Source organism: Oncorhynchus mykiss, chromosome 21, assembly GCF_013265735.2.
Source record: "Oncorhynchus mykiss isolate Arlee chromosome 21, USDA_OmykA_1.1, whole genome shotgun sequence".
NCBI lineage: Eukaryota > Metazoa > Chordata > Actinopteri > Salmoniformes > Salmonidae > Oncorhynchus > Oncorhynchus mykiss.
Genome location: NC_048585.1, coordinates 39439304 through 39451375, shown reverse-complemented (window position 1 = coordinate 39451375; position 12072 = coordinate 39439304). Strand labels below are relative to the sequence as shown.

The 12072-nt window shown below is 48.4% G+C and overlaps 1 protein-coding gene across 1 annotated transcript in view; it reads right to left on the bottom strand.

Annotated features, from left to right (window-relative positions):
- Window positions 1-12072, bottom strand: part of zanl (zonadhesin, like) — a 33125-nt gene that overhangs the window by 1879 nt on the left and 19174 nt on the right. The window contains exons 33-49 of the mRNA XM_036957793.1: window positions 11113-11315; window positions 10691-10835; window positions 9798-9895; window positions 9532-9675; window positions 8921-9085; window positions 6319-6446; window positions 5631-5902; window positions 5019-5227; window positions 4500-4644; window positions 4040-4287; window positions 3722-3851; window positions 3265-3466; window positions 2715-2876; window positions 2273-2403; window positions 1079-1281; window positions 806-941; window positions 522-668 (exon numbers count right to left, since the gene is read on the bottom strand). Coding sequence (XP_036813688.1) covers window positions 522-668; window positions 806-941; window positions 1079-1281; window positions 2273-2403; window positions 2715-2876; window positions 3265-3466; window positions 3722-3851; window positions 4040-4287; window positions 4500-4644; window positions 5019-5227; window positions 5631-5902; window positions 6319-6446; window positions 8921-9085; window positions 9532-9675; window positions 9798-9895; window positions 10691-10835; window positions 11113-11315 — 2868 coding nt within the window. The remainder of the gene's footprint in view (window positions 1-521; window positions 669-805; window positions 942-1078; window positions 1282-2272; window positions 2404-2714; window positions 2877-3264; window positions 3467-3721; window positions 3852-4039; window positions 4288-4499; window positions 4645-5018; window positions 5228-5630; window positions 5903-6318; window positions 6447-8920; window positions 9086-9531; window positions 9676-9797; window positions 9896-10690; window positions 10836-11112; window positions 11316-12072) is intronic.

Sequence of the window (12072 nt, the reverse complement as noted above, 5' to 3'; positions counted from 1 at the left end):
AGTATAATACAGTACAGTATAGTACAGTCCCATACAGTATAATACAGTACAATACAGTATAATAGAGTATAGTACAGTACAATACAGTATAATACAGTCCCATACAGTATAATACAGTACAGTATATTACAGTCCCATACAGTATAATATAGTACAGTCCCATACAGTATAATACAGTACAGTACAATACAGTATAATACAGTACAGTGTAGTACAGTCCCATACAGTATAGTACAGTCCCATACAGTATAATATAGTACAGTCCCATACAGTATAGTACAGTCCCATACAGTATAATACAGTACAGTATAGTACAGTCCCATACAGTATAATACAGTACAGTACAATACAGTATAATACAGTACAGTACAGTTCCATACAGTACAGTATAGTACAGTCCCATACAGTACAGTATAATACAGTACAGTCCCATACAGTACAGTATAGTACAGTACAGTGAAATACAGTACAGAATAGTATAGTACAATACGGTATAGTATTAGCTCCAGTTAATCACGTACCCAGGCCTCCGCTGGTCTCGGTCTTCTCGATCTCACACAGGTTGCCCTCGAAGCCCTCTTTACACTGGCAGGTGAATGAGTCAACTGTAGTGTTAGTGTCAGAGCAGGTACCGCCATTTAGACAGGGGTAACCCAGACACGGACTCACTGAGAAGAGAGGGCGAGAGGGTACGTTTATTATCAAAGACATGGCAGTCCATTTTGCACACTGAAGTTGTTCTTATTGCAACTACTAGGGACACAAATGCATGTTTCAGTAGCCACACACAAAGACACACACTCACCTTTGTAGCAGTCACGCGCGTAGTCAAAAATGGTACAGACTTGTGTGTCGGCACAGCCCTTGGGTTGGCACACGGCGCCCGAGGCCGTACATTCACACGACAGGGCACAGTCCTCTGTCACAAACTTCTCCTTGAGCTGGGTAGGAAGGGAATGGAGGGATGTGGAGAGAGAGAGACATTCAAATGGGGTAGAGAGAGAGACATGTACGAGGAAAGAGACAGAGTTATACACACCACACCGTGCAATGTTCTGCAACAGCTGTATTAACTCACCGGGTAGTATCTATCCAGGTAGTTGCAGCCACACTCGCTATAGGGCACACAGCTGCCTGTGCTCATGGCGAAACCGGGGGCACACTGGCACCCCTCAACACAGGCAGTGAAGTCACAATCGGAGGGCGCGGCCAGGTCAGCGCAGGAGGCGGGGCAAGGGGACATACACTCAGAGTAGGTACTGTTGTCCACACAGCTCAAGACTAGGTGGGAGGAGAGGAGGGAGAGAGGGAGAGAGGAGGGGGAGAGTGAGGGAGGAAGTGAAGAGAGAGGGAGAGAGGAGGGGGAGAGTGAGGGAGGAAGTGAAGAGAGAGGGAGAGAGGAGGGGGAGAGTGAGGGAGGAAGTGAAGAGAGAGGGAGAGAGGAGGGGGAGAGTGAGGGAGGAAGTGAAGAGAGAGGGAGAGAGGAGGGGGAGAGTGAGGGAGGAAGTGAAGAGAGCGGGAGAGGGGGGGGAAGAGAGGGAGAAAGTGAGGACACAGGATTAGCAACAAACACATAAGGGGTGTTGAGAGGAGGGCAGCTGAAAATAAGTATTACTGCCAAAATGATTTGGCAGAATCAGTTTAGCAGTTTGCTAGGGATTACAAGTGAAGGAAAAAAAACGTCATTTATTAAGAACACAGCAGTGAGGGAATGTATTTTGGTTGTGTTTCAGATAGATTGTGTGTGTGTGTGTACTTGTGTGTATATAATAATTTGTGTGTGTAATACCAGAGTGTGTGTGCATTATTGCATGTGTGTTTGCGTCTGCATTTGTGTGTCTGTGAGTGTGCGTGTGCATTTATGTGTGTTTAATAAGATCTCTGCAGTGTAGTGTGTGCGTGCGTGCATTTGTGCTTGTGTGTGTGCTCGTTTGTGTCCGCGAGTGTTTGTGTGTGTGCACACATTTGAGAGTGTGTCTGTGTGCGTATGCATGCGTTCATTTGTGTTTAATAACATCTCTGTAGTAATGTGTGCATGTGAGACAAGGTGCGTGTGTGTGTGTGTGTGTGTGTGTATAATGACATCTATATATTACATATATTAGTGTGTGTAATAATAATAATCTGGTGGGTGCTTATATTTCACAGTTGCACAAGTGTGTATTAATACGCATTTGTGAATTGGAAATGTGTCTTTTGCATATCCCAGCTCTCCTTCTGTGTGTGTGTGTGTGTGTGTGTGTGTGTGTGTGCGCGCGCTCGCGTGTCTTACCACAGCCCAGCAGTTGTCTCCATTTGCCCAGTTTGACACCGGCCTCCTGGCATGCCTGGGCGTACACCTCAAAGCTGTCACAACGTAGAGATGCGGTTTCCTGATCCGCACACAGGTCAAACACACAGTCCCTAAAACGCACACACACGACAGTGAGTGGAGGGAATAGTGCAGACCTACACACAGATCCGAACACAGTTGTATGAACATATAAAGCAGGATATAAATTCAAGTTATATGTTGAGAGAAAAATATCAAACATACCCACCTGTAGCACACATAAACACTCTTTCGCTCTCTCTCTCTCACACACACACACACACACACACACACACACACACACACACACACACACACACACACACACACACACACACACACACACACACACACACACACACACACACACACACACACACACACACACACAGTCTCTACTCACTCCTGGAAGCTGTTGGGCAGTAGTTGGGCGTGGCAGCCAGCGAAAGGTCCTGTAGGGTCAGACAAGGCTCCGCACTGTTTGTTACCATTCAACTCAGCCAGCTGAGCTTCAGTACAACCTGCTGTCTCAAAGCCAGACTCTGGGTCTGTCTCCACATCACGCCTAGGAAGAGGGTGAGAAGAGGTTGAAGAAGAGGGCGAAGAAGAGGGGGAAGAAGAGGGGGAAGAAGAGGTTGAAGAAGAGGTTGAAGAAGAGATTGAAGAAGAGGGTAAGAAGAGGTTGAAGAGGAGGATGAAGAAGAGGTTGAAGAAGAGGGGGAAGAAGAGGTTGAAGAAGTGGGCGAAGAAGAGGGCGAAGAAGAGGTTGAAGAAGAGGGTGAGCGAAGGAGAAAAAAAACAAAGGAAGGAGAGTCATATTTAGTTATGTACACTTGATAATCTCAACAAACCTATTTTTCAGTCGGTTGTGTTTATAAATAGATTATGAATGAACCAACAAATAAATGAATGAATTAAATGTTTTAATATACAAGCGAGTGATTCCTTCCCACCTGTGCAGGTGCACCATCTTGGGGAGGTCTGCTGTCACTAGCTCCGCCCCCTGCCTGTCAGTCACTCTCCAGCTTTCGCCGAACTCGTCAAGTTTCCGCGTCACAGTTCCGTCTGGTTTCATGTACTCGTTCTTGGAGGATCCGTCGTAGTTCCCACACAGACCTCTCACCCTGTTCTTGTATGTACTGGGTAGGATCACCTCTGTTAGGGAGGGAGAAAGAGTATTGCACGAGCACAAGCAGAGCTCTTCTTAATAAGATATTTAATCATTTTATTAATTAAATGATTAAGTAAATTAAATTAACTTTCTAGACCACACTCCTAGCCCGTCTGATAACTCTTTGTAGCTGCCCTATGGACGTGACCTCCCTCCCCCTCCCTCCCTCCCTCCCTCCCTCCCTCCCCCCCCCCTCCCTCCCTCCCCCCCCCCTCCCTCCCTCCCTCCCTCCCTCTCACCTCCGTGGATTTTGCCGTCGAAGCGGACCGTCATGCCAAAGTCGGTGACCAGCTGGATGTTCTTGGAGTTCATCGTGATGGTCAGGCCGTCTCTAGGACTGAGAGGAGGAGCCACACGCTCACCGTTCACCTACACGGGTAGTGAGAGGACGTAAGAAGTTATAACTGTTCATGGAGATGACACAAGAGGTCCTAACTGTTCATGGTGATGTCATAGTTGACCTGGAAGGTAACAGAGAGGAGAGTCTCATGGTTTTAGAGCTAGATTACCATCGCCAAGGCTACAGGCATTGTTGGATTATATTATATTGAACTCACCAGGACAACTTTCTTCTGCAGGAAGCGGATGCTGACTCCATAGACATCGACATACACCTCATCCAGGTAGGAGATCTTCTTGCTGCCACCGCGACGGACGTTCTTCCCTCTGACTTGGAGGGAGGCCAGTGAGCTGAGGAGGGAGTGGCCCTGGGTCAGGGTGTAGGTGTAGGGGCCCTGGAAGTGGTGGGTGAACCCATCAAACGTACGGTAGTGGGGGTCGCCGTGGATATTGCACTTGTCGAATTCTGGAGAGGAGTAAGGGGGGGGGGGGGGGGGTGGCAGAGAAAGGGAGATGAAGTAAGGTGGGGAGAGAGAGAGAGAAAGAGAGAGACAGAAAAGTTTGTATTGAGGAAGTATAGATGACAAATAGTAACTTTCTCCTAAAATATATTTTAGGTAGAAATGGCAGTGGGGGCAGAGTTGCAGGGACTATTTTGAGAGAAGAGTTGGGACTTACTCTCAGGTTTGCAGTAGAGGTCTCCGTTTTTGTCCAGAGTGCAGACAGAATCATCCTTACATTGAAAATCAGAACAGGTGATGGAGCCGCCCAGGTTACAGGTACACTTGCCATCACAGTGGTCAGTCACCCACAAGTCTCCCATCTGCAACACACACACACACACACACACACACACACACACACACACACACACACACACACACACACACAGAGAACACACAGAACACACGTTAAGATTACGGCTGACTGTTTATACAGTATATCTAAAGAAACCTTGTATGAATGGTATTATAGAGGATGTGTTGAATCTGTGTCTGGCTGGTGGAGTTTGGATTCTTGTCTAACCAAACTTGCTTCACAGTTGAATATCATGCCGGCTGTGGTACAAATATGTTTGCCATCTGACGATCCCCTTAAGTTGAAAGGAACCTTTCGTGTGTTTAGTTGGGGTGTATGACTGGTAAAGTAGTACGGGTAAGCGGGCAATGATTGGTCAACGAAACAGTAAGCACTCACGTCATGGTACTCTCCATTGGAGTCCACACATCCACACTTGGCCAGAGGGACACACTTCCCGTCGCTGAGTACGAACCCAGCGTCACACTGGCACCCCTCGACACAGGTGGTGGAGGGAAGGTGGCAGAACATGGGGAACAGGTCGGAGCAGGTGGGCGGGCAGGGGGGCGTGCAGTCAGAGTAGTGGCTATTGGGGGGGCATGGCAGGGCTGGAGGGGGAAAGAGAGATGGTGGTGTTAGACGATAATCAAAGGTCCTATCTTTTTATACAGTACAGTAACAGTTACAGTAACATTGGCTCTATGGATGCGTTTCATCTGGTAATTGCGGCATCATTGGTCGACAGTACAGGCCTACACATGTAGTACTTTTACAAATTCAATTCCAAAGTCCACTCATTTCCTTCCATTTTCAGTCATTTATATAGCATCCTATGCCCAACCTCCCTCCCATACTCTCTCCTTCCATCTCACCCCACCCTCTCCATCTCCCTCCCCCCATCTCACCCCACCCTCTCCCCATCTCACCCCGCCCTCTCCATCTCCCTCCCCCCATCTCACCCCACCCTCTCCATCTCCCTCCCCCTCCCCCCCATCTCCCCCCATCACTTACGACAGAATGTGTTGTTTCTCCAGTCGACGGTAACCCCAGCTGACTGACAGGCCTGTGCGTAGGCTTCCACGTTATCACATAGCGTGGCCTGCATGCCGTCGTATTCACACATGTCGTACACACAGTTCCCCAGGAAGGCCTCCGGGGGCAGGAAAGAGTGGCAGGGCTTGAACTTGTCGCCGAGGATGATAGAAGAACACAGGGTCTCGTACTGTTTCTCTTCCTCTGCCGTGCAGTTAGGGTGGATGTTGGGACGCTCATCTGGCGAGCACCTGGAGGGATGGAGGGAGAGATGGAGGGAGGGATGGGTTAGATAGAGGGATGGAGAAGAGGGAGAGTACCCAAAAATGTTACCTCCTGCCAGACCATAATGATTAATGATCAATCACCAATAAGTGTCGCTAGAATTACACATATTTTTTTGCAAGCCTTGTACAGACAGAGTGGTTTACTCCTGGTCTATTTGTACCTGGTCTATTTGTACCTGGTCTATTTGAACATTGGCTTGCCTTAAGGCTATATATTATTAAAGATCCAGGTATCTAAAATATAAATGATATCGACAGCTGTCAGTGTTTCAGGGACACTCAGGTGTACAGTAACACATGATCTGACCAAGAAAAAGCTTTAGTGGTAGCCTCCTGGCCTAAAGTACAAGGTCAAAGGTGAGGGGTTAGAGGTTACTGACCCTGGGTCTGAGTCTCCCTCGGACTTCCAGCTGTTGCCCAGTTCTATCACGTCCTTGGCTGGGTTTCCATCTGGCTTCAGGTTGTCGTCTTTGGCGTTCATGTTGTAGTTACCACACATGCCACACACCTGGACAGACGGAAGGAAAGAGTTGTGAGTTGAAATTGAGGGAATAATATAAGAGTGAAGTTTGTACAAGAAATAGTGTCAATTACTTTAAAAAAAAGATCAATAAAATACATGTGAATAGAATTTGAACAGTAGGGCCTCCCGAGTGGCGCAGCGGTCTAAGGCACTGCATTGCAGTTCTAGAGGCGTCACTACAGACCAGGGTTCGATTCCGGGATCTATCACAACCGGTCGGGCTCTATGACATTAGATGGCACTCAATGAGCTATGTACGGCCATAAGCAAACAGGAAAGTGCATCTAGAGGCGGCGCTCTAAGTTGCCGGGGACTTTAATGCAGGGAAACTAAAATCCATTTTACCTCATTTCTACCAGCATGTGCAATCAGAGGGGGAAAAAACTATAGACGACCTTCACTCCACACACAGAGACCCGTACAAAGCCCTACATTTGGCAAATCTGACCATAATTCTATCCTCCTGATTCCTGCTTACAAGCTAAAACTAAAGCAGGAAGAATGGGCGACTCGGTCAGTAAAGAAGTGGAATATGTTCTGGGATTCTTCCGATGTCATTGAGGAGTGCACCACACCACACTGGCTCCATCAATAAGTACATTGATGACGTCGTCCCCCCAGGGACCGTACGTACATACCCCAACCAGAAGCCATGGATCACAGGCAACATCCACACTGAGCTAAAGGGTAGAGCTGCCGCTTTCAAAGAGCGGGACTGAAACTCGGACGCTTATTAGAAATCCTGCTATCCCGTCCGACGAACCATCAAACAGGCAAAGGTCAATACAGGACTAAGATCGAATTGTACTACACCGGCTCGGATGTGGCAGGGCTTGCAAACTATTACAGACTACAAAGGGAAGCACAGTCATGAGCTGCCCAGTGACACGAGCCTACCAGACAAGCTAAATAACTTCTGTGCTCGCTTCGAGGCTGGCAACACTGAAGCATGCATGAGAGCATCAGCTGTTCCGGACGACTGTGTGATCATGCTCTCTGTAGCCGATGTGAGTAAGACCTTCAAACAGAACAACATTCACAAGGCCTCAGGGCCAGACGGATTACCAGGACATGTACTCCGAGCATGCGCTGCCCAACTGGCAAGTGTCTTCACTGACATTTTCAACCTGTTCCTGACCGAGTCTGTAATACCAACATGCTTCAAGCATACCACCATAGTCCCTGTGCCCAAGAAGACTAAGGAAACCTGCCTAAATGACTACCGACCTGTAGCACTGATGTATGTAGCCATGAAGTGCTTTGAAAGGCTGGTCATGGCTCACATCAACACCATCATGCCAGAAACCCTAGAACCACTCTAATTTGAATACTGCCCCAACAGATCCACAGATGTGTTGCAATCTCTATTGCACTCCACACTGTCCTTTCCGACGACACAACAGTGGTAGGCCTGATCACTGACAACGATGAGACAGTCTATAGGGAGGAGGTCAGAGACCTGGCCGTGTGGTGCCAGGATAACAACCTCTCCCTCAACGTGATCAAAACAAAGGAAATGACTGTGGACTACAGGAAAAGGAGGACCAAGCACGCCCCCATTGTCAACTGTAGTGGAGCAGGTTAAGATCTTCCAGTTCCTTGATGTCCACATCACCAACAAACTATCATGGTCCAAAAACACCAAGACAGTCGTGAAGAGGGCACGACAAAGCCTATTCCCCCTCAGGAGACTGAAAAGATTTGGCATGGGTCCTCAGATCCTCAAAAAGCTGCACCATCAAGAGCATCCTTACTGGTTGCATCACTGCCTGGTATAGCAACTGCTCGGCCTCCGACCGCAAGGCACTACAGATTTTACTAAACAGTTATTTTTCTTGAAACTGCCTTGTTGGTTATGGGCTTGTAAGTAAGCATTTCACTGTAAAGTCTACACCTGCTGTATTCGGCACATGTGACAAATAACATTTGATTTGATCGGGAGTCCCATTGGATGGTGCACAATTGGCCCAGCGTTGTCCGGGTTAGGGGAGTGTTTAGCTGGGGGGGGCTTTACTTTGCTCATCGCGCTCTATCGACTGCTTGTAGCGTGCCTGCAAGCTGACCTCGGTCGTCAGGTGAACGGTGTTTCCTCCGACACATTGGTGCGACTGGTTAAGTGGCCGGGTGTTAAGAAGCGCGGTTTGGCGGGTCATGTTTCGGGGGACGCACGACTTTGACCATCGCCTCCCGAGCCGGTTGGGAAGTTGCAGCAATGAGACAAGATTGAAATTGGGGAGAGAAAACGGGTAAAATAAAATAAAATAAAATTGAACAGTGTGGATAATTCCAAGAATGAAAAGGGCAGAGAAAATCATTAGAAGTCCCTTTAAAATGTAGGTCGGAGTATTTTAGTATGGCCAAGACATGTATTGTGTGAAAGGCTTAATTTTACCATCATTATAAGTTGTATTATTCACATTATTGTACAGCAGCATTACTATAGTTGGGCTCAGTCGTACCTTGTTGAAGTACTCTCCAGGGACGGTGATCTCCAGGTGGTGGACTCCATCAAACTTGACCATCAGGCCAAAATCAGTGTCCAGTAGACTGTAGACACCACTACTCAAGACCCTGGCCCCGGCCACACCGATGGACAGAGGAGTACGTACCCTGCGCCCATCCAACTGGAGAGGCGAGAGAGAAATAGAGAGGTGGGGGGGGGGGATAAAGTAGAGGTGATTAGTGGAAATCAATAACGAATAAGGCATATGGGTTGTTGTTCCTCAAACTTCACTATCACAGCTTCCATGGGCGGTTCCACAAAGTGGCTTGCCGGTGTTGAAGCCCCCTCAAGGATAGGCCTAACATCCCAAATACCCCCCCCCCCCCAAAGATAATGAAAACAAAGGAAACTGTGCTCAGGATTGAGCCAAAGCGTCAAACTTCTACTTTTCGCTACTCTTGACAAACGTGATTCTAAGCATGCTTACCAATGGATCTCTCTCCCTGTTTTGTGTTTTCTGTCTATGTTTGCTGCGATGAGACTGAGGCATAAGCCTGTAAGCCATACACACATTTCTATTCTCACCAAAAACAGACAACCGGGGTTTGACCTTGAACTCCATCTCACCAGAACTCTGTTGCTCTTTTGAAGTGTGATGTTGGCGTTGGGAAGATAGACCGTGACGGAGCGCACGTACGACGCCTCCGGTTGACCACGCTCCTCGTTTTTCGCCACGATGGTGAACGGAGTTACCTTGGTGGAGTTACACACCTAAGGGAGAGAGGGATAACGAGGGGGGGGGGTTAGAGGGAAGGTGAGAGGGAGATGTGTTACAGGGATCGGGAGAGACAGAGGGGAAGAGGAAGAGAGGTTGAGAGACGACGGTTACATACCTCCACCAGTGTATAGGTACAGGTGCCCATGAAGGTGTGCATGACACCATCAAAGGTGTAGTAGTGAGGATCTCCGGCCACATGACACACACCCAAACCTGGGGAGAGACACAGAGACATTCATATCTGGGTTAGGGATGTCTTCTTGGGAGTTCTTCATATACAGGCAGTGGCACATTCACTTCAAAGTGAAGATATACTTAGAGCTGGTTTTCCAGCCACAGATTAAGCCTAGTCCTGGACTAGGTCTTAGAAGCATGTTTTTGTTTTTTTCTCCCTAATTTCGTGGTATCCAATTGTTAGTAGTTACTGTCTTGTCTCATCGCTACAACTCCTATATGGGCTCGGGAGAGACGAATGTCGAGAGTCATGCGTCATTCCAAAACACAACCCAACCAAGCTGCACTGCTTCTTAACACAGCGCACATCCAACCCGGAAGCCAGCCGCACCAATGTGTCGGAGGAAACACCATGCACCTGGCGACCTGGTCAGCGTGCACTGCGCCCGGCCTGCCACAGGAGTCGCTAGTCCGCGATGAGACAAGGATATCCCTACCGACCAAACCCTCCCTAACCCGGACGACTCTAGGCCAATTGTGCGTCGCCCCATGGACCTCCCGGTCGCGGCTGGTCGGCGACAGAGCCTGGGCTCAAACCCAGAGTCTCTGGTGGCACAGCTAGTGGCACAGTGTCTTAGACCACTGCGCCACCCAGGAGGCCAGAAGCATGTTCAATGGAGATTCTCGAAATGCTTTTTAGTTCAGGACTAATAATTCATTATAATTAGGAATTTGTATCTGGGAAACCAAAATATTTCTGTCCCAGTAACAGTAGCAAAATAAACAACACAACAAAGACTAAGAAAAAGCCCTGAAAGGTGCTGTGGCATTTACCTGTTGAAACACATGCCAGCTCTCCCTGCAACACCTTACACTCCTGGGCGGGACTACACTGCCATGGCTCACAGACAATGTTGTTGCCAGGGTTACACTTACAACGCTCCGAACAGTCCAGCTCAGTGAACCAACTGTCTCCCACCTAGGGCACACACACACACACACACACACACACACACACACACACACACACACACACACAAAAAAGGAGAGATATGGACATGAGACACAGTCCCACAGACATATAACAATCAACCATCTTAGTTAGTCAATAAACCACTTCATTATTTTTGTCAATCAACCACATGAGCTAAATGAGCTAGCCTCTGTTTACACCCTTCCTATAAGTCTCAGGTCATTGTATTGACTACTATGTAAACTTCACTAGTCAAGTCATAACTTGGTTCCTCCATTCTTACAGGCCTGTAGTTGTTATCTTTGTCGGTGCAGCCACACTGGCTGGGTGGAACACACTTGTCACCGCTGAGTAGCAGGCCGGGGTCACACACGCACCCCTCTACACAGGGCTGGGCACAGGTGGCGTTGAAGTTAGGGTTCTGACAGCTGGAAGGACAGGCGTTACCACATGGCTCGTAGTGGCTGCCTGGGAGACACTTCAGAGCTGGGGGGAGAGGGGAAGAGAGAGAGAGAGGGGTTACTGATGGGCAATGAGAATCATCTGTATTGCTGCTACCCAAGAAAGGGGGAGAACAGAGGGAACATGGGATTTGAATTGGTAGTGAGACTAATCCTTGTGGCACACCACTTTCACAATCGTGGTGTTACCCAATAGAGATAGGACTCAGTACACATAAAGGACTCACAGGTGTGTTACAGCACATGGAGCACAGGTGTGTTACAGCACATGGAGCACAGGTGTGTTACAGCACCTGGAGCACAGGTATGTTACAGCACATGGAGCACAGGTGTGTTACAGCACATGGAGCACAGGTGTGTTACATCACATGGAGCACAGGTGTGTTACAGTACATGGAGCACAGGTGTGTTACACCACATGGAGCACGGTTCTGTTATAGCACATGGAGCACAGGTCTGTTACCCCACATGGAGCACAGGTGTGTTACAGCACATGGAGCACAGGTGTGTTACAGCACATGGAGCACAGGTGTGTTACAGCACATGGAGCACGGTTCTGTTATAGCACATGGAGCACAGGTGTGTTACACCACATGGAACACAGGTGTGTTACAGCACAGGTCCGTTACAGCACATGGAGCACGGTTCTGTTACAGCTAATGGAGCACAGGTCTGTTACACCACATGGAGCACAGGTCTGTTACAGCACATGGAGCACAGGTCTGTTACAGCACATGGAGCACAGGTCTGTTACAGCACATGGAGCACAGGTGTGTTAGTTA